The sequence below is a fragment of the Bemisia tabaci genome, chromosome 9 (assembly GCF_918797505.1).
Source record: "Bemisia tabaci chromosome 9, PGI_BMITA_v3".
Taxonomy (NCBI): domain Eukaryota; kingdom Metazoa; phylum Arthropoda; class Insecta; order Hemiptera; family Aleyrodidae; genus Bemisia; species Bemisia tabaci.
In genome coordinates this window covers 12,930,814-12,952,547 of record NC_092801.1, presented here as the reverse complement: position 1 = coordinate 12,952,547, position 21,734 = coordinate 12,930,814, and the positions used below count along the sequence as shown (strand labels likewise).

General features: G+C 36.5%; 1 protein-coding gene across 1 annotated transcript in view; it reads left to right on the top strand.

Annotated features, from left to right (window-relative positions):
- Window positions 1–20,191, top strand: part of Fas1 (fasciclin 1 Fas1 domain-containing) — a 180,826-nt gene extending 160,635 nt beyond the window's left edge. The window contains exons 2-11 of the mRNA XM_072304168.1: window positions 4,930–5,247; window positions 5,814–5,941; window positions 7,079–7,175; window positions 8,038–8,215; window positions 9,122–9,282; window positions 12,591–12,830; window positions 14,511–14,725; window positions 16,150–16,312; window positions 17,524–17,680; window positions 19,976–20,191. Coding sequence (XP_072160269.1) covers window positions 4,930–5,247; window positions 5,814–5,941; window positions 7,079–7,175; window positions 8,038–8,215; window positions 9,122–9,282; window positions 12,591–12,830; window positions 14,511–14,725; window positions 16,150–16,312; window positions 17,524–17,680; window positions 19,976–20,181 — 1,863 coding nt within the window. The 3' untranslated portion in view covers window positions 20,182–20,191. The remainder of the gene's footprint in view (window positions 1–4,929; window positions 5,248–5,813; window positions 5,942–7,078; window positions 7,176–8,037; window positions 8,216–9,121; window positions 9,283–12,590; window positions 12,831–14,510; window positions 14,726–16,149; window positions 16,313–17,523; window positions 17,681–19,975) is intronic.
- The last annotated feature ends 1,543 nt before the right edge of the window (window positions 20,192–21,734 follow it).

Below are 21,734 nucleotides of genomic sequence, written 5' to 3'. Positions count from 1 at the left end.
TTCGACGGTTGCCATTTTTTGCGTCAGAGCGACGTGCGATATATCGCCTCAATTTGTTCCATAATTTCAGCCACTTGTAATTTTTTTCGAATTTTGAGATCATACACTTCTGTTGTCACGAGACTAAAGAATCCATGCACCGAATTTGCCAAAGCAATTCAACGTATTAAAGCCAGGGTTTTTTAGAGGAAAAATATCGCATTCGATACTGATATCGAAACTACACTCGAATGCGATCCCCCCCCCCCCATCACGCATTCGTAACGCAGATTTAACCCTTATCCCTCCTGAAATGCGTTACGTAATCAAATAACAGTTCCCAGTGCTGCCGTGCAAAGGAAAATCGCCGTATAAACATTCGAGAGTCGCCGAATTTCCTCGAATGAAACGTGCATTTTTGAGGAGAGTTATGTATATTTTGCCTCGAAATTTTCAGATATTATAGATTAAATCGTGAACAAAACTGACTGAAAATTTTGAGGAAAAATGTTCACTATGGAAATGTTGCATTTGTGAGGAATTTACGATTTGACTATATTGATTCTTATGTAAAAGTTGGCGAGAAACACGATGGTCCCACTGGTTTTCTCTGAAACCAACTCCCAAGCTCTAAAAAAGCTCTCAAGTTGAGGCCAAAATGGAAGGGATATCCCACGCTATCCTGAGAGTCCACCTCTACATCAAGACACACTCTCCATGCAAAGATAGGGAACACATACGATAGCAGGGTTGCCGTGTTTTCAGTTTTAAAGTCCCCACAAAGAGTTTGTCTTGATGTAGAGGTGGACTCGAGGTGGATAGCGTGGGATATCCCCTCCATTTTGGCCTCAATTTGAGCGCATTTTTTGAGCTTGGGAGTTGATTTCAGAGAAAATCAGTGACACCGTCGTGTTTCTCGCGGACCTTTACATAAGAATCAATAGTCAAATTGCAAATTCCTCACACATGCAACATCTCCATTGGCAAGCTTTATTACTCCTCACTTAGACCTGCAAGAATATTAATTTCTGGCCTTGCAGATTCGTCAAAAAATTCGAGTGAAAAAATTACGTAAACTCGCATTGCGAGTTCACGCCTCGCACTACCGCGCCTTCAATTTTGCAGATGCAACACGGACACCCATCAAGCACGAATAGTTGTATCTCTGCGCCGTTATCAACGTGCATAAGAATCAACAGTCAAATGGCGAATTCCTCACGCATGCAACATCTCCATTATCTCAGTAAATTCGGTTTTTCTCGAAGGGAATATCGACGGTGAAAACTACCAAACCACGTATCTCGGTTTGCGACGTCGCAGACTTCCTGTCATACTTTATTTTTTAAATGAAAAACCACTTAACGTCTAGTCTTGAAAATTTCTGTGATTTTTCTTCTTCGTGCGAAGAAAATTCTGTGAAAATTTCAAGGAATGATAATGATTTGGTCTACTTCAAAAAAATAAAATGTGAGCGTAGATTTTTAAACACCGCAAACGAGATACGTGGTTTGGTAGTTTCCACCGTCGATATGGCAACGTCTGAAGGCTCGTAAGGCGTTTTTCCCGAGCACGGCAGAATAGCAGGAGTAGCTCCAGAGAGGAAAGGTCAGAAAAATTCACTTTGTTTCGTGGAGACTTTTACTTTCCATCGTGCGGAGAGGATGACTTTCCGCGGGACGCGGGGGCATCCTCCGTAATCGACTTACGGCGAAAAGCTGTGAGCGAATACGGCTTCTTTTCGTTCTAATTACCCGTGGCTCGACTTCGCTCAGGGCTTACGGTTCAAACGATAACAGATCAACACCCGTTGAAAAAAAGGATTCTCATGCTTTTCTTTTTTTCAGAGGATCCGTTTTCAGATTCCGTGCGGGAACTGAGGTGTTCAGTAAATGGTGACTCCGGAATTTAAGAGGACGATACTGCCATGTTAAGGAAAAATGTCGGATGAACCTTTAGGCGTTGCCAAATTTTCTTCGATGAAGTACGAATTCTCTGGTAAACTTATGAATATTTGTTCAGATAATTTTCCCACAGTCTCTGCTAAAGTTCCTGAAAATTTCAAGGAAAAATATTCATAATTTGCTTTAATAATAAACATTTTATCGGAGGAAGTTTGGCAGCTCTTGCGAATACATTCTTTCAAAAGTAAATGACGCATAGAACACGATGCGCGCATTAAAAACGCGAAAATGTAGTCGACAGTTATATTCTTGTACAAAATAAGAATCTGCCGATGGTATACCGCAGGGTAGTTCCGGCGTGACCTTAGCTCTTAAGGCCACCTGAACCCGCTATTCTCTTTTTGTTTTGTATCACTTACACATTCTTTAATTTTTTCGTAAACCGTTTCTACTCTAAAAACGTCGTTTTCTTGTCTCGAAAATGTCTCTCGTTTATCCTTTACTCTTTGCTCATTATTGTACATCTCTCTCTTGTAATCTCTTTGTATTAAAAAAAATGTCACGATAAAAGAATTATATATATTAAAAAAAATGAAATTATCAGAATCAATTTTGCAATGTCGGAATAGAGTTACGTTCCTTCGTCTGGGAAACGACGATACCCTCACCATAACAGTGGCGTGGCGTGCTTTGCGATGTATCGATTGTTATGCCATTAAACCTGTGGAAAAGTATCGATGAACAGGGTGTTCGCAGCGAACACCTTAGTAATCGATTCTTTACCATAGGTTTGAATGGCATAACAATCGATACATCGCAATTCACGCCACGCGACTGTTGGCTGAATTTATTTTCATTCTCACCTGATGATATACATTGGGGGAGGCTCTCGAGGCGGGGGGTAACCGAAGGTGTATCGACAAAAATACTCCTATGGAAGGGGAGGGGAGTAAGGGTGAGTCACCCCAGTAAATAACAAATGTCAGCGTAATTACATGCGTACGTCAACAGAGCATCACGCTCGCGCACTGACACCGTGATGAGGAGTAACGCCGCGGCATTGCGTTCTCAACGCGTTGCCAAATCTGCCGTCATAGCGAAGAGAGCAGCACTGCCGTGCTAAGGAAGAACGCCGTATGAGCCTCCAGGCGTTGCCAAATTTCCTTTAATAAATCACGAATTTTCGGGAAAATTTGTGAACGTTTTTTCTCCAATTTTTCAGATAATTATGTTCGAATTTCACTTAAATTTCCTGAAAATTCCAAGGAAAAATATCCATAGCTTTCTTCGAAAATAAACATTTTATCGAAGGAAATTTGGCAACTCTCGAATGTTCATACGGCATTTTTCCATAGCACGGCAGTGTAAATGTTAACCTTACGCTTGCATTGCTGAATGCGGAAATCAAGCGGGCAATTATTTGGACCTCGGAGGAGGTGTGTGACGTGGTATCCTGCGAAAGTGAAGGAAAATCTTAGGTTCGTGGTTCCATCAAACGACTGATGCTTGTGAATGTAGGTCTTACGCTCGCATCTTTAAATGCGAAGATTGAACGCGCCGACTATTTGGACCTTGGAGGAGGTACGTGACATGGTATCACGCGAGAGTGAAAAAAATTCTTAGCATTTCATCTCACTCAATTTACTAACGCTCTTGGGTGTAGACCGTAGGTAAGCTCGAATAGTAGTTAAAACCGGAAATCAAGCGCGCAACTCTTCAAACTCCAGAGTAGGTATATGATGTGGTATGCAGCGAAAGTGAAGGAAAATCGTGACTTTTCACCTATCTGAAAGTAAACGCATGTACATGTACATGCACATGCGAATGCACGCCTTTGGCTTGCTTTAGAGGTCTTTCATAAAATACTCAAAGCTGAATACCGAATTTTTTGACACCCCCCCCCCCCCCTCCAGAACGCACCCGTAATGCAAGAGAGCACGTCCCCTTCCTTAAAGAAGTACGTAGCGTAACGCTTGAGGTAGAAAAAGTTCTGGTGCAACTCAGTTTTTCCCCCCAGCAGATAAAATCCTTTGCCTGCGGACGTGGAAAAAATTATTAAAGGCAATAATTACGAAAGGAGAAAATAAGGGTAAGATTAATCATCCGGAAATGTTTTGTTTGTAAAATAAAGCTGATCACTCATCGGAGCTTTTTCTCACCTTGGTGATAAAATCCTCAAGCGAAAAATTTTGAGTCGTATTCGAAAGGAAATGAGACAGTTTCATCTACCCGTAAGTCCGTCAAGCTCAGGCTGAGTACGCCTTATAAATCGCCTTCATTTGAAAGGCTATGCAATTTCTTCTCAGTTGTCAAGTTTGTTTACAAACATTTGGTTTGAACTTGACTCATGACTTGACTTGCTTTCAGTCAAATCATCAGTTTTTTTGTTGGCATAAAAAACTGCTCATGGATAAGGACATGGAAGTCATGGATAATCATCGAGAAAGCCATATTAAGTGTTTCAAGAGACTTACAATGTATGAAAGTTGTGTAAAGTGTAACAGGTACTTTGTGTTTCCTCCCCCCTGAGTAGGTATTAAACGATTACTACTTTTGACATCATGCAAAAGGAGGTAATTTTAACCTCCGTAGGTATTTATTTTATTCAGAGGGTTGAATCCCAAAAATCATTCGAAGAATTGAATTTCTGTGACTCACATTGTTTGATGCAATGTGACAAACGCCACTCACCTTATGCACTTGTTGATGAGATTGCAGTTTTTTTTTTATTATCATCCTCCTCAAAAACTAATCTCTTTAACATTATTCTGTCATTTTACATGGGAAAAGGCTTGTGTGAATCAAATCATATACTCTGCAAGTATGATAATTGGTCTACTTATGTACTTATGTCACTGAAATCATCAAAAGTCATGCGACCATAAGAATAATTCCATTTTTTCTCTTTTTTCCTCTAAATCTCTATTCTAATTTTTATGGTCCCTTCACTGGAATCCGTCAGGCACTGATTCAGCCTCAATTTGCCCAAAGAAAGTGACACATTGTAAACAGGAGATAGAAAATAATTTTCGCCCTTTTTATGTTTCAGTTCTACTCAGTGTTGGAAAGGAGTCGGCAGGCAATGGCATCGTTGGAGTACAGTGCCCTGACAATCTTCGCACCTACAAATAAGGCATTCCAGTACAAAAGCTCAAATTTTGATGACCTAGCACTGTACCATCTTTGTAATGTGCCACAGAATTTGAACCAACTTGGTGGTTCCATCTCCACAGAGCTTGGCGGCAGTCCACCCCTGTGGGTCACTCGACGCAATTACAACAACAGACAAGACATTTACGTAAACAATGCCAAAGTCATCGCGCACCGCTCCAACTACCAGCAAGCTAATGCCAATGGCAAGAAGCAGGTAAGCTTTGAGTTTCAGGCGGCAGGATCAATAAAGCTAGGTTGCCTCTGTAACCTTTCTGTAGGACTGCATTTAGCTGAAAGGAGCTGAAATTGAAAATGAAGTGAAAGAGATAATTAAAATTCGACATAGATTGTTAGAATTTAAAATTTTTTTTTTTTAAAGAGTTGGGTACATGCATTCATAGAACTCACTTTTTGTGTGAATGTGAGATGCATCATTTTTAAAATGAGGAAATAATGAGGAGAGAAGAGAGAAAAATTAAAATATGGTATTTTTTAACCAATGTTGTGAAAAACTTCAATAAAGTAGGTGAAATATAGACAGAGAATGTTCAAGTTTAATGTTTGTAGGCATCAATTGTTGCATCATAATTGAGTAATCATAAAGGGACACAAATGTATCTCATGAATTTCTTCAAAGTGTGCACACTACAATTTCATAATGTGGCAGTACATGGTGCTACTCTGATTCATTATGACCTACCCATAATTTATAGTTTAACATGTGTTGTTATTTTTACCCCTGTTACATGTAACCATCTTTTGCTTGTTTTTTTTTCCCAGGTTTTGCACATAATTGAAGAAGTTCTTGAGCCAATCATCACTCAGTCGGATGCTGGGTTCTACAATCCTGATGCCTTCCAATTTTTAAATTACACCGAAAGTATAAATAATTTAGATTTTACCGTTAGGTGAGTCAGTTTCTAAAGATTTCTTTCCAGCGGGCCAATTGGACTACATTTTGCAATTTGGAACTATAAATTCTAGCTCAGTTTAAAAACACTGTATGTGCCATTAGTTTCCCAATGCATATGAGTGTTTTTTTGCAGATGAGCCATTTATAGTTCCAAATTGCAAAATGCAGTCCAATTATTGAAAGTACAAAGCAGCCTGATAAGATATCGAACTGCAATATATTGCATGATTAAGATAGAGCTATATCTTGTCTCGTCGTTCTGGCATGGTTTCAATAATCGGGCTGCAGTTTTCGAATTGGCACAAGTTTGTAACGAAAAAGAAGAAAGCAAAGGATTAGGAATTTGAGTTTCTCTGTTGAAATCGTTTTTTGTAAATAATATATTGTGTAGCACCTACTGCAGTGCTCAGCAGGCATTTAGTTCTTATAAGCAGATATCAGTGACCAAAAAAGTAATTTTTAAGTCAACAAAATGAATGTTGTAGTGCAATTAATCCTGAAGATTGGCGTTTTTCAAGTAAAAGTTTTTAGAATTAGCTGAGTATTCATCAGGAAAATAATGACGAAAAATTACAAGAAAATCAATCATTAATAACTGAAAAAATTATCACTCCTGATGAAATTTAAACAAAATATGGATGTAAAAAATAATGATACACATACCTCCCAGATTAGTTTGTTACATAGTACTTAGGATTTTGAATCTACGGAGCCACCCAATTTAGCAGATTTTCTATAATATTTTACTCCTTGGTAGGTAGGATGACAGATTATCATTATCAATACTGCATCCAATTTTGTACAATTTTCCTTTCCTTTTTCTGGTTTTTTCTCCAAAATTTTTTCACTGAGACGTGCTGAAAATATTAAACCATGAAAAAAACCGAGTAGTAGCGGAGGTTTTAAGATTCGTAGCAAATGACAATTTTTCAAGGGAAAAAGGTGAATGTCACAGAAAATGTATTTGTATAATTTTTCAAGCAACCACTTTTATCCAAAATTGTATGGTGTTGATGATGAGTTGGAGCATGGTGATCATATCCTTGGCTACTTTTCTCCTTTCAGTGTTTAGTAAATAATCTTACCAGCCTGCTTTAATCCAGAAGTCCGTTTTCTCTCTATTCTTTTGCAGAGCTTTCCGAAATCAAGTTTTCTACAACGACAAGACTGATCTATACAAAAATGCTGGCAGGCACACATTTTTCATTCCGGTTGATGACAAGTTCATGGTTAGTATTCCAAATCCCTTAATAAGTTTTAGTGCCTCTGAGTTTCGATATCACTGACTGATCTCAAAATCAGAAATTCTCATCCGAACAGATACTTTTCAATGAAGTTTAAGCCTCACATTGTAAATTAGAAGTTTTTATAGTAAGCTCTAGTTTACTGTACACTTTCTTTATTTGGACTTTATTTTGCAATAAAGAACTACTATTTTTGGTTTATTCTAGAAAACGGAAAGTTGCCATTGATTGCCTTATGCAGATAGTTGCTTCTATGGATTAGGTAGAGATTTTAGTTTCTAATTGCGAAATGTAGTTCATTTCATCTCATATTGAATGTGCCCTGAGTAAAATAAAGTTTTCTGATAACTTTTTCACAGTAATTTGTTTAAACATCTTAACTGCTCTTAATGTAACATTGCAAAAAGTTTAGCAAGCAATGAAAATTTTGCACAATTTCTGTGGGAAAGCAATTTTTTAAAAAATGTTCCCACTTCATTGTAATTTTGTTTTTAATGGATTGCTAATGTGCCAAATCCATCACTTGAAAGTTATTCATACACGGAAAAAACAAAAATTGCTGATTCAACAATTCAATTGCTTAAAACAGTGAGTGCAATGTTTCAACGCAGATTTTACAACAAAAAAATGCTACTTTAACCACTTTGTGAACTAATTTAACCATGGGGGTGGTTAAATTAGCATTTTTTTGTTGTAAAATCTGCGTTGAAACATTGCACTCACTGTTTTTAGCAATTGAATTGTTGAGTCAGCAATTTTTTTTTTCCATGCACACCATTTTAGGTCCTTATTTGAACATATTTCTCTTTGTAAACGGTGATAATATGTTTTTATGCTCCTCTTGCAGAGTCAAGTAAGACCTGGGAAGATTGATCAAAAGGTTATCGACGGACATATCATTGCAAACCATGTCCTTTTCACGAACCCAACACCAGACGATGTTAAATACCAGTCCATGGCTTTCACCGATATGCTCAAAGTTATGATTTCCTTCAAAAAAGAAGTGGAGGGCAAAGATGTGCGAGGTAAGAAGAATTACTCCCTCCTTCGTATTTTCCGATACTCTATTTTCACATGACTATGAGATTGTTGGGAATGGGGGTGAGGAGACCTTAAAAAAGTTCACGAAAGTGTGAAAAAAAGAGATTACTATGTCATTATAGCCACTCATTGACTAGAAATTTAATTAAAGTAATATTTAGTGTTACATGTAAGATTGTTGGGTTTCTGGCGATGTGGAAAACCGGAAAAGTCAGGGACTCTCAGCAATTGGGAAAAGTCTGAGCATTTGGATGATGAGTCAAAGAATTTTGCAATTGATAAGTTGACTGGGCAATTTCAGTTGGTGGTTTCAGGAAGCGCAAACAATTGCTGTCATCCGTATTTTGAATGCTAAGAAGTGAAAACTTGGTCCAAAGTTTAGTGAAAGTCAGCTCAATCAAAAGACCAATAACAAAAGTGGAAATTTTGTTCGTAATTCAGGGAAAGCAAAAAAAGGTCAGAGAATTTGAAAATGAAGAAAAAATGAAAAATCTCGGCTATACATAAGCAAGCTGGTAAAAATTTTTAACAAGTGGTCTAAGAATTGAAATTCATCTTGTGTAGGTCTTGCCTAATTTAAAAACTCAAAATGAGGCAAAATCCTCATTGCACATAGCAGGTGCAAACACAATCGCATTTTCTAAGACTTTCAGCATACTTACATTTAGTTTGCTAGGTATTTAAAATATTGCTTCGTTGTATATTCCTTGCTGCCAATGAGTAAGTATTTCCATTAGGTTTCGCCCACAGTTCTGTCTTTAGGTGCTTGCATCTACCACAACAAAGTGGCAATTCAAACTTCATCTCCTATGCATTCAGTAATGAATTACTTGATTGCAATACTCATGTAGAAATGTGTTTCATGATTTCCCTCCAATTTTTACTTCTAGTCTATGTGAAAAGTGATACAGTCGTTGGAGACTCCACCCATCAAACTGGTGTTGTCCTTGCGGAAATCGTAAAAGCAAACATTCCTGTGAAAAATGGAGTTGTTCATCTCATCAGCCGACCTTTAATGGTCGTCGACAACACTGTGCACCAATTTTTGAAGGTGAGAGCTGTTCAGTTTATTAATATTAAGTTGTGTCTTTTACCTTTGTTGAAGAAGGTCTCTTTTTCTGTGAACGGTCACAAATAAACAAGAAGACCGATATGATGATGTTTCCAAATTTTGAAAGAAATCCTCTTTGAATATAATTCAGTTTTCCAGTTTAATCAATGATTTTTTCCGTTAACTTCACCATCTATAGCATGAATTAATTTTAGATCTTAGATTCTGGAGGACTCCAATCTTTTTTATAGCTTGCACAAAAAACATATAGTACCAAACTTGTTTTCAAAATTTTAAATTTTAGGGAATCGTTTCTTCATTAAAAGAACAAACTGATGAAAATTTGCAAAATCATGCCACAGAGGAAAGATTCAATTTTTAAAAACCCCAAAAAATATGTTGTTATGAATTTGTAACGATATGCCATAGAGGAACTTTGTTGCGGTCAGCCAGTTGGATGACAAAAAATTTGTGTACCCCAGAGGTTACCTTTTTGAGTTTGTTTTGATGCTTTTCACGCATAAAATACGATAGATTGAGTAGAAAAATGAAACATTAATAATATAAGTCCCTCTAAAAATAAGTTTTAGAAACATTGGATAAAAATGTTTTGTTTTTTAATTGAACTAATTTAATATTTCTTGTGTGCTCTTTTTCATTTCCATCATTTTGCTGCCCATCTGCAATTGCCATTAAAATCTTCAGTCTTTTGAGGTGAGTTCATATGCAGCTCATTTTTTCATATGGCTAAAGATAAGCTTAAAATTACATTCATAAAATCTAACAAAAAACGTACTTTGTCGAAGTGTTTTGTTTGTCAATCTTGTGTGGATGAATTAACTTTAGTAGTATTTGAAGTGTGCTCAATATTTTAACCAGTTGTATTAGATTCAAAAGATCTTAGTTCTAGTTTGTCCCTTGTGTTTGGTATCTGAGTGTGGTCACTGGAGAATGGATATCTTGTGGACTGGACACCAACGCAACTATGTTATTTTTCTTTAGCTCAATCGTCGAGAAATTTAATAGATTATATCAATGCCTATTTTTATGCTTTTTACCGTCTGTATTTCTTACTAAACAATATGGAAAATATAGACTTAGTTTTAATAAGAAAACATTAAATTTATCGGAAGAGAAGGATTCCAGTGACTTTTTTGTGGTTTTGAAAAAAAAATATTAATTTGTAAAAGCACATGCTCTTTTCGTTGGAATGGACTTTAATATTAAAAATGAATGGAATAAAATAAGACAAAAAGATCAATTGTTTCATCAGGTATTTTCTCATTGAAGTCCTACTCAAAATGACTACTTTTTTATGATATTCAAAAATGTCTGTTTATCTACGATACCTTCTATTTTTGCTGGATCAATAATAGAAACAAACTAAACTATACCCTAGCTCAGAGGTTTTCCAAGAGCTTGATTACAATTTTTCTATCCAGTACGTTAAACAAAAATTCAAGTAAAGTGGTGGTTTTTTAAGGAATTGATTGCTCCGTCTCTAGTATTTCCGATTTGGCGTAGAAACTCAGCCGTCTGAATATTTTCTCAGATTTTGAAGAAAAATCTTGTGAACACATTCCTTTAGTAGAGAGCAAAGTTTGCCAATTCAGAATTCATCATTATTGAAGAAAATTAGGAGAGATTTTTGAAAGAAAAAAGCATTTTTGACTGGTGCAAAAGTCTACACAATTTGTTGTCTTCGTTTTTTTCGTCCACATGATCAGTAGTATTGAATGCTAGCACTTAAACCGTCGCTGATTTTCTGTACGCCTGCATCGTCACAAAAGCTCACATCAGTAAATTGTTCACTTTTTATGAAATATTGTTCTGAGATAACATTCAGATCAATCAATTGCGGGCTGATTGTTGAAATTGTCAGACAAAGCGATAGACAAAGAAGATATAGGGAGTGTGGAGCGATCTTATTGGTTGAAATGGGTAGGTCCTATAGACTAAGGAAGAAAATGATGATCTAAATATAGGGTCCCTCTTGGGTTGCCGACAGTTTGTCTATTACCTATCTTCTTTATCCATTGCAACCCCCCCTTTTCACCAATAGGATCCCTCCATATCCCTTTCTTCATCTTTTTCTATAGCTTTGTCTATAAATTTCAATAATCAACCCGCTGATCAAGTCAATCAACGTCCTTCTCGAATAATCACAGGTTAAATTTAATCGTGAATTTGGATCTGGGATGGATTTGTGTAGCTCCCTAATGGTATTTATCGAAGAGAAAATTTTAAATTTTGCTATTTTGTCTATTTCTGCCCTTGTATTCTAAATGTTATTGTTGCTTTGTGTGTGTCTTGCTGCATGGGTGCAGGGCATTGTAAGTATCTTCTCATTCTTCTCTTAGCCTTTTTGCGTCTCTAATTTTTCCTCTTGTCTAGTGAAAATTGTGTCCTATTTTAATACTATTACAATCTTATTTTACTTAGTCTGTAAATAACTTTTCACTGTCCTTTGTTTCGCCCCTCAAAACTTTTGAGTATATCCTGGACCGAGGGTGATGGAAGATCCTGCCTAGATCCGGTAGCCCAATCACAGCAGGGCAGAATTTTTTAAAAGCACCGTTTAATGGAATGTGTACCAGTTTTGATGGCATTTTACAAGTTCCGAGGCTTTCTGATGATTGTACTGTTGTGCTAAGGGAAAATGCCGCATGAACATTCGAGAGTAGCCAAATTTCTCCAGATAAAACATGTATTTTTTAGGAAAGTTATCCTTATATTTCCCTAAAATTTTCAAATATTTTCGATTAAATTGCGGGCAAAAGTGTCTGAAGGATTTACAGAAAAATCTTAACAATTTTCCGAGTAAATTCTTTATTTATTGAAGAAGATATGGCAATGTCTGAAGGTTCATACAGTGTTCTTCCTTAGCCCGGCAGTGTAGTACTTGAATGTCCCCAGATTTCTGCAACAACAAGTATTGTTTGGTCATAAATTGGTCCTCAGAATTAGCCGCAACCAACTATCAGACCTTTAATCTTGCAAATAATTATCTTTTCAATCCACTGAGTAACTTAAAAGAATGAGAGAAATTTTTAAAGAGGGCTCCTCGAGCATATTTTAAGATGACTTAAGTTAAAATTAGGAACTAGGGCATACCATAGTAAACTTGATTTTCAATGGGACCTTGTGTGGACTCTAAAACCCATTGATCGCCTAACTGGACCAGTGATCTCAGATCTGTTTTGAGGTATTTTTTAGTCGCTTTGCCACGCACCGAGCTGAGGGTTTTTTTGGATTTAATTTTTAATTTTCCCTGCTTTTAGCTAACTTATCCTCTTCTACTCTTACAGAACCAAGAAGATGGACCGTTGTTCAGATTTTATAGTGCCATTTACGATGCCCAACCAGAGTTCATGGACCATTTGACTCGAATGAAGGAGTTGACACTCCTGGCCCCCTCAAACAATGCCTGGAGAGACCCTGCTGTCAACAACATCTTACGGAACAAGACAAAGCTCCAAGAAATTCTGTATCTACACTTGGTCCCGTCCCGTTTGTCAGTCGAACGAATTCAAGACATGGCTAATCAGGTATAGGTTTTTCCTACTTGCGGGAAAGTACTTTGGATTCCATTAAAGTAGGAGGCTCACATTTTTCCTAAGTTGGGTTGCACCTTTTTATCTCAGTGGAAAGAATTTTTTGAAAATTCTGCTTATAAAACTCTATAATTTGGCAGTATCTATTTGGACGTATTTTTGCTGATAGAACTTTGTTCATAGAGTTTGTTTGCAGCATAGTTCGCAGCAGCATAAATACGTCCATTTAACTATTATGCTTATCATTATAGCTGTACGATTCAATTGAAGTAATCATGCTTTAATATAAAATCCTAGTTTAGTCTGCAAGTATATTAATATGTATAAATCATTAAATCTCATCAGTAGATAACTTAAAAGTAAGGAATAGTTAAACTGTCTATGAGTTGGTTACAAGTTGAATTTCATCTTTTGAACCTTGCCCACTGTAAGCTGAATGTTCTACTTTTCTTCGCATATTGCTTGGTACAGCTTAGCTATCATTGTCACTGTTACAAGAAGAAAGATTAATTTCATCCATCGAAAGCTTATCTTTTGACATGTTCATCAACCATTATGCAAACATTTCTAATGCCTTGATGATTTAATTCATATCTGCCACTTTCGGCTGTCTTTTGGATTGTTTATTTAGAGTTGATACATAATTTTTATCATAAGTTGTAGTTATCAGCAGGGTTGCCACAGTAGGGAATTACAGGGAAAATCTGAAAACGTTAGGGAAAATGACGAAGGTGTCAGGAAAAAATTGTGAGGGCTTCATGTGCTTTCTAGAACGGGTTTGACGTTTTGCCTAAAGACTATGTCAAATTATGACTTCTTAAACTTCTGACATATCTTCAATTGTCAGGTAATTTTACCAAAATGTGTCAGGGTTTCAGGGAAATTAATTATATATATTCTGAGGCAATCCTGTATTAGATGTAAATCAAATATTTTTTTTGGCTTTGAAACGTCGGCCATCATCTGTAGTAGTAGAAGTTTCATCCAATATTTGGCAAAAGTCAAGGTAATCAAACAAAAAAATCTAAGTGCAGGTTTTGATCGAAATTCAAAGAATTCAGAAATTTTGGAGTCAGGGAAAAGGTAAAAAGTCAGGATATTTAAAATCAAGAAATGAGTCTGTTGCATGCAGGAGATGTAGCCAAATGACTGGAATTCCCTTCGGTAAATTCACATGAATATCACGATGGACTCATAAGAAAAGTCTGGAATCTGTGAATTAGGGCACAATCTGCAAAGTTTGTGAGGAGCTATTGTGCCTAGCAGTTTTGACGAAATGATGCTTAAATAAAAATTCCCAGCAGATAAATTTTGCTGTTTTTATTTTACTGACTGCAATACTCTACTTTTTCTCATGAAATGTCCTTGCCAACTGTTTGGTAAGTATAACATGATTTTTAAAAATTTTGGTAATTCTGTGGGGAGGGGAAATGACACGGGGCAGGGATAAGTATTTTTTAAAGAAGTCCAGGACAGCCTTATGGAACTTCATGTAGAGTGATTGGTGTAATGAAATGACAAATGCAGCGTTAGGTAACTTATGGACAGCTCCTCACAGTGCAGATAAAATGAGGGAGTTAAAGGGAGAAAAAAGAAGGAAAGCTCCCTTTGCATAGCAGTCCGTCAATGGAACGATCCTTTTGTTACTTGAGTTTTGTTTTTTTTTTGAAGCAGCAAGTCAATACAATGGCGAACCGGAAGAGCTTGTACTTCAATGTCCTTCAGCACGGCGACAACAAGACAGTAACTGTTGAAGGAGCAGGAGTAAATGCGACTGTTGTTCAACCAGATATCGCTGCGACCAATGGAATTATTCACATCATTGACAGGGTGCTAGGTGTCCCGTTCATGACAGTCGGCAGAAAAATAGCAACGGACCCTATGTTGAAGTAAGTTTGTCCAGCTGTGAAAGTTTATGGAAGCTTGTAAATCGATTTCAGGATTTATGAATAGAGACAAGTCTTCAATAAAAAACCATGCAGAAAACCCTTCAAATGATGAACTCTGTAAACTGTTATGTTAACTCTGGCTGGTTTTCTGGCTTTCTTCAAAAATAGTCCACTTTCTTGTGAGCATCTCAGTTCTGTCTTCTATATTCTCTTTAGTAAAACCGAATGGTCAAAACTAACAAACGCATTAACAGATGCTCTCTCCACAATATTGGACCGTCTCTAACAAGTGTATTGACTGATATTATTTACAAATTCAAAATGTAAAGACGTAAACTGAAACGTTCCGAAAGAGCTTGGCAGTTATTTAGGCAAACCATTCAATCAAACTTTCTGTTTGTAAATGGTGCCAACTCAGGTTTTTTTTCAAAATAAAGTTTTTATTAAAAACGAACTGTAGAATCCCTAACATTCAAAACTATTTCTTTTCGAATGATCTCAAACTAATCTTTAATATCTAAAAATAACTCAAGAGTGCCCGAAAAATCCCCAAAAATTTCTGGGAAGTCAGTAAATCAGGAAATTAAAAAACTTATTTTTTCTAGGCATCTTGAAAATTCCAAGTAAGCCTTTGGAGTCGCTTCTCTAGAAAATTTTGTAACTATTTTATATGACTGGTAGTGGAAGGAAAAAGAGAAATCCAAGCATTCTCCCAAAGATTTCTTTTGGAAAAAAACTTTGAGGAAGGAGGTCTGTTCAGAATGGATACCGATGCAGAAAAGTTTTTATCACCAGACACAGAACTTTGCAAGGAGTATCCTCTTAAATTCCTAGTTCAAGTCTAGTTTCTCAAGAAACCTCAGTGAAGAAATGCTATAAATAATTTTTGTGTTCATGCACGTACATGTGGCACATATCGACGGTGAAACTACCAAACCACGTATCTCGGTTTGCAACGTCGCAGACTTCCTGTCATACTTTATTTTTTAAATGAAAAACTACTTAACGTCCAGTCTTGAAAATGTCCGTGATTTTTCCTCTTCGTGCGGAGAAAATTCTGTGAAAATTTCAAGGAATGATATTGATTTGGTCTACTTCAAAAAAATAAAATGTGAGCGGAGATTTTTAAACACCGCAAACGAGATACGTGGTTTGGTAGTTTCACCGTCGATATGTGAAACAAGCGGGAAAAGTCCGGTTCAAGTTCCTGACTGTCCTAATTGTTTCCCTAGATCGTGCTTTCCAAGGAAGGAATCCCCAGAAATTCCTACTCCCATTTTCAGCTTTTAGGTAGCTTCCAAGCATAACAGTTTTGATTTTTTCAGTGTAGATCCTGCGGCCTCATTTTCAAGAGACCGATAAAACGCTTATAGTATACGCAGAGTTTTACTCTATTCGTGTTTTTTTTCTTTTCTCTTTTCCAGCGACACATACTGGCTCGGACAGAATCTGAACTTCAATGACCAATTAGACGACATGAGCAGGAGATACACTTACTTTGTTCCCAGAGACTATGCTTGGAAGAAGATGGAGGTGCAATATCCGTCTGCATATAAGAAATTTTTCATGAGAGATTATGGTTATAACGTAAGTTCCTCAACATGATGTTCAATTCTTTGTCATCAAGAAATCAAACTTTTCTTTGCATGATTTAGTGACTACACTTTTTCCTAAAAAATAGTATCTTACCTCAATGTTGCGTTGCAAACTCATCACTTCAAATCAAACTTATCCATTTTTGGTTTAAATTTCATGTCAAGTAAAAGTGGTGCAATCTTCAAAAAGAAACCATTCACCAAAATGTTGAAAATTGAGTTTTTGACGCAAAGGTTCTGATGGGCGGTACCCGCCCAAAAGGACCCTACAAAAATTGACCAAGTCAAGGCATTTTGAAAATTTTTCATTTTGAGTTTTTCAAGATGGGTAAAATACTGAGTAAATTTTGCTGAAAGTTTTAAGCCAGAAAGAAACACGATGGGTTTGTACCAGTGATAAAGGCGCTGTGAGCTGAATTTTTAGGCCTGATCTGGCTTGGATGATTTCCTACGGTGGGTGAAATAGATTCCAAGAAAAAGAGAAAAAATTATTGGAGGTGTCTCTTGACAAATTGTCTCTTATTCTGAGTGTTCATCAGCTGAAATCAAAATTTGTATTGTTTCTGAGATTGCACAATTGCATTTTAACCGCAGCAACATGGAGCTTTTTTTTCTTCAATTCTTATGTCTTAAAAAAATTGAATAATAATTAAAAATCTACTTGAAATAAGTTTCTTTACACTGTAAAATCTCTGAGAGGAGAAATAGAGCTTTGGTGATTCAAGGGATGCAACATCCTATTTAACCAGAGACTATTCTTTCTTTATTTCAATACATTTTAGATGCAGTTTAGACATTAGTACATAATAAGTGTCACCGCTTTTCTAGTGGTTTCATCAAGTTTTTCATTCACTCACAATCCTCATCTTTTTCTTAACTCCTACATCATACAAAATTCACCACTTTTGGTATCTGTAGCTATTGGTTACCACCATGTCGCAGGCATTCATCAGTTATAAAGTATACATTGATACTTCGGTGTATGAAACCTCCCACCAAGAACAAAGATTCACTCAAAAAAAAAAAATTTTGTTTCTTAATTTTGACCCTCACTGATTTGCGTAATGATGGGTGCGAGTGGGAGGCTTACAAAATAATTCAACCAAGTGGTTTTCAGTGTCATCTGAGACAGTGTCCATCTCATGTAGGGTGTCGCAAAAGTATCATCTAATTGATGCACAGGACGTGTATGAAAATTTACAGGTGAAGCAAATTCTGGAGCGGCACCTTGTCATTGCCGATCAAGCGTACACGATGAACGAACTCAAAGAAATGTCTCACCTGTCCGGATACCTCAATCTTAGGCTTCCAACATCTCGAGACGTGCTTACCGTTTCAGTAACGGAAAGCAGTGATCGAAGTAAGTGATAGCTTCATGAGCAATTTTACCAATCTCTTGCCTTTTCTCATGATGATTGAGGCGTTGGGTGCAGAAATCGCACCTCTCAGTTGCGGTGTTTCAGAATTTCTACCGCTAATTTTTATTTCAAAGAGAAAACAATTGGGCGAATTTTCTGAAATGTTTCGTTTAGTGCATTGCAAAATCATGAAGAATAGTCAGTAAAAGTTTCAACATATTATACGCATACATTTGACTTGAAAAGTGCCCCTTCTGCATCCAGCGCTTTAATTGTGATGCATATCATGCAAATTCTTGTGTACAATAATACAGTAAAGGCTCGATTATCCAAACTTATCGCGAACTAGACCTGTTAGGATGAGCAAAAATTCAGATAGTTGAAAGATTGATCACCAACACAAAACAAAAAACTTAGTAGTTAATATGCATATACCAATTCATAGGGACTTGACAAATGCCGTGTGCTACTGCTCTTTGCATCAGCTTGTTATCGAGCCACCCCGTGTAACATTTTTCTTCTATACTTTTTTTTTCTTCTACACCGTTTGACCATGTAGCAGATAAAGATGTTCTAAAATGGGTTTACGGTAGAGGCAGAGCAAGTTCTTCTACATTACTTCTGCAATAGATGGAAGGCTACTGGTGAATCTTCTAATGCAGAAGAAAATTAGAGCCGAAATAGAAGATCGCTGTCTCAAGGTCATCCGGAGGAATCCGGGGCTTCTCAGCGATATCGTAGAAGATAAAAACGGTGTTGTCAGAAGAAAAGTAGCAGCTAAATCTTCTTCTACAATACATTGGAGTAATGGGCAAAAATAGAAGAAAAAATATCAGATAAACTCGGTCTACACCCGGGTTTTTACTTCTAAATTTCGGTATACAGTGGCAAAAATAGAAGAAAAATGTTACACGGGCAACACTACTGAAAGTTTACCCATCACTTGACGTTTGCCCTTTTGGGTGCTTGTCAGTTGAGTATTTCACCCAAAATTCTTGCGGTTTATTCTTGTCAAATTGGTTTGGAATAAAGCGACAATTCACATAATCGGGGTTGGATTTTGTATTAAATTAGTAATAGAGTATTGATCATTTACCAAAAAAAAACCTCAGCTCTTGCGCAGAATTTTTCAAGAATAGCAGTTATTGTTGAGTTGGATGGAACAACGGTTGTTCAAATTATGGATAGAAAAAACACAAGTCAGTATCCAAAAGAACGAGCTTTTAATAGTTTAGTTCATTTTTATGCAAATAGAAGGCATAAATCTGTGTTTCATTCAAAACCTCATGTCTTTTCTGGAGACTCAGTAGAAGAACTTTCCTTAAAAAGGACCTCATATCGAAAAATAGCGTTCGGTAAAAATGCATTTGATTTTTGTATCAGTACTTCCTGGCCACTAATGGTTACTTACAGCGGAAATTGAAGTCCAAGCTTTAATGTAAGTTGTTGGCTAGAAAGCACTAATGGAAACTTCAGATGCATTTTGCTCAAATGCGATCTTCCACTATGGATCCTGTTTCTGGAAAGCTCCTCAATATGTTTCCGTACAAAACCATGTTCTATGAATCATTAACTTCAAAACCATCTTAGCTCCACTCCACTGTTTTTTCTCCATACTGACTCGGTTGCACGCAAGAGATACAGCCAAACAAGTATACTCTCTAAGGGAAAAATCGCACGAAAATCGAGTTGGGCATGTCAAAAAAGTCTGAAATGCATTCCTTAGCGAGTAATCTGCGTGGCAGTCACTGCCGACCAGGCTTGCTCAGGCAGAAGAATGAGAAAAATTAACCCGAGTGAACAAACGATCTCACCAATTTTTTCTAATGTACGATGTCAAGTGTTTTTTCCCTGTTTCTTTCTTTATTTTGCAAAAACAAAAGTTTTGAATCAATTGAAATTTTACGCAAGGAAAGTTCATGACAGTTCAAGAGATTGTTTGTTTCTGTAGGTTTGTTCTTTCTCGAGGCAATCCGGACTGCCAGCCACCATGAAAAACTGCCTGCGTGCGCTGCAAATGAAAAAGCGTATTACAAACTACACAGATTGCACGCTAATCAGTAGATTTCAGACTTTTTCGATATGTCTAACGTGATTTTAGAGCAAATTTTCTCATGAAAGTGTATCTCTTGCGTGCAACAGGCCCATTAAAAATTTGTTGTGTTTTCACCCTATTATTTGTAAATGTAATAACCCCAATACTTCAAACTCGAGTTTTTTTATCTTCAGGTATTTTTTCCTCTTACATCCATCGTTTTGTTCTGAGCAATGTCAGCATTTGTCATTTTTTATTTCAGGTTTCTTCATTGAATGGAACAACGAAAAAATCCATGTCTTTCGTGCGGACGTTGAGTGTACAAATGGAATAATCCATGTCATCGATTCCGTGTTCTACCAGGAAGGTGACATTCGTGTCAACACTGGTGCCATCACCGCATCTAGTTTTTCACTCGTATGTCTCACATTCTCATCAGCACTGATACGTCTTTTCAATTCTGTCTAGTCATCACAATTTGCAGCAATACGATTTGAAATTTAGATAGGAACAAAATGTTTTCAAATCTCTTTGGTCTCCTGCTGGAATCAGGCCAAAAGCTTTTGATTGAATCTCCCTCAATGCAAGTCGATATTCTTTTTTTTTTTTAATTTTTTTTTTTTTACAAATTTTCCTCATGAAAATCCCTTATCTTTATTTTGGTCTCTCAAGAAGAGATTTTCAACTTTTATTTTCTTCCTCTTCTTTTGTCTGAATTCTAATTTTTGCCGCTGGGCAGTGTTCTGATGTTTTATTTGTACTAATTTTTTTTCTTCTTTTTTTTACTGGTCCAGTTGATTAGGTACGATATTATCATCGTAGAACTTTCAAAATGACGGTTCTGTTTTCTGACAGGCTTGTTTTAATTCCATGTCTCAATTTAGTTTTGCTTACGCCTCTATGTTGGTTGACATTATTTATTTTCTTTCCTCACGTTTCTTTCAATATACAGGGTGTCTTTTTTCAGTATTGTAAAGGAATAATCGTATCATTGATCATTTTCAATTTTAGACTTTGAAAGCATTCATCCCATTTTTAGTTAATTAAATTATTGAAATCTGAGGAAGAAAGGTTCTCATGTCTCTATCATTTTGTTCATTTCCAGTTCCAAACGTGTAAATGATCGATGTAAAGATTCAGGGAATTTTTATCCCATGAGTCTGCAGACACCCTGTACTCTTAATTATCAAAAAATACGACCTTCTCGATAGGATTCAAGGATAGACACCATGTATCCCTTCTGTCAAAATTATTTCTTATAAGTTGTCAGCCTAGTCTTGTGTTCATTGAACTGTCCATGAACATGTATATAAAATACTTGAAGATATTGTAATTATGACTGTTGTACATATAGGTGTAGTATAAGATATTGTAGGATAGTGTAATTTTACTAATTTGTGATTCTATGCCTGGCAGTTGAATGTCCAGTGAAATCAAATTTGTTATAAACAAATGAAGGAATAAGTCCGGTTACTTAAAAGTATTAAAATTATCTTGTTCTTAGCTTTGAAGGAACCATTTTTACTTTTGTTTGTATTATCTTATGAAGAGACTGTTTTAATCCTATTATATTTGCTTTTGTACCTAACGTCTCAACCTCTAAATGTAATAGGTCAACTTAGAAGTCTGAAAAGCCATTCCTAATGTTTTTATTTTATTTTATCGGACGTTTAGGACCGTTTACATAGTTTTTCCTTTAACATCTCCTTTCCTTGGGGACTCATATGGTTTGACCAACGGAGGATCAAGGGAATACTTGATGAAGCATCATAAGGAGAAAATTTTTTTCAAGCTTAAAGTGAAATTCATGAGTATAAGTTTGGAGATAAATCCTCGCGAAGAGTGAAAATAACTAACCCCCGTTAACAGGGTAAGTGCGAACCTCTGTTAGTCATGAAGTAAACCCTACGGTTTCTCCTCAGGAAAGGTGCTGTTAAGCAAAGGACTATGAATTCAGCCCTATTAGTAGCAGAACGAACCATAAAAAGAACTGATGTAAAACAATTCCGTTCGCTGGACTG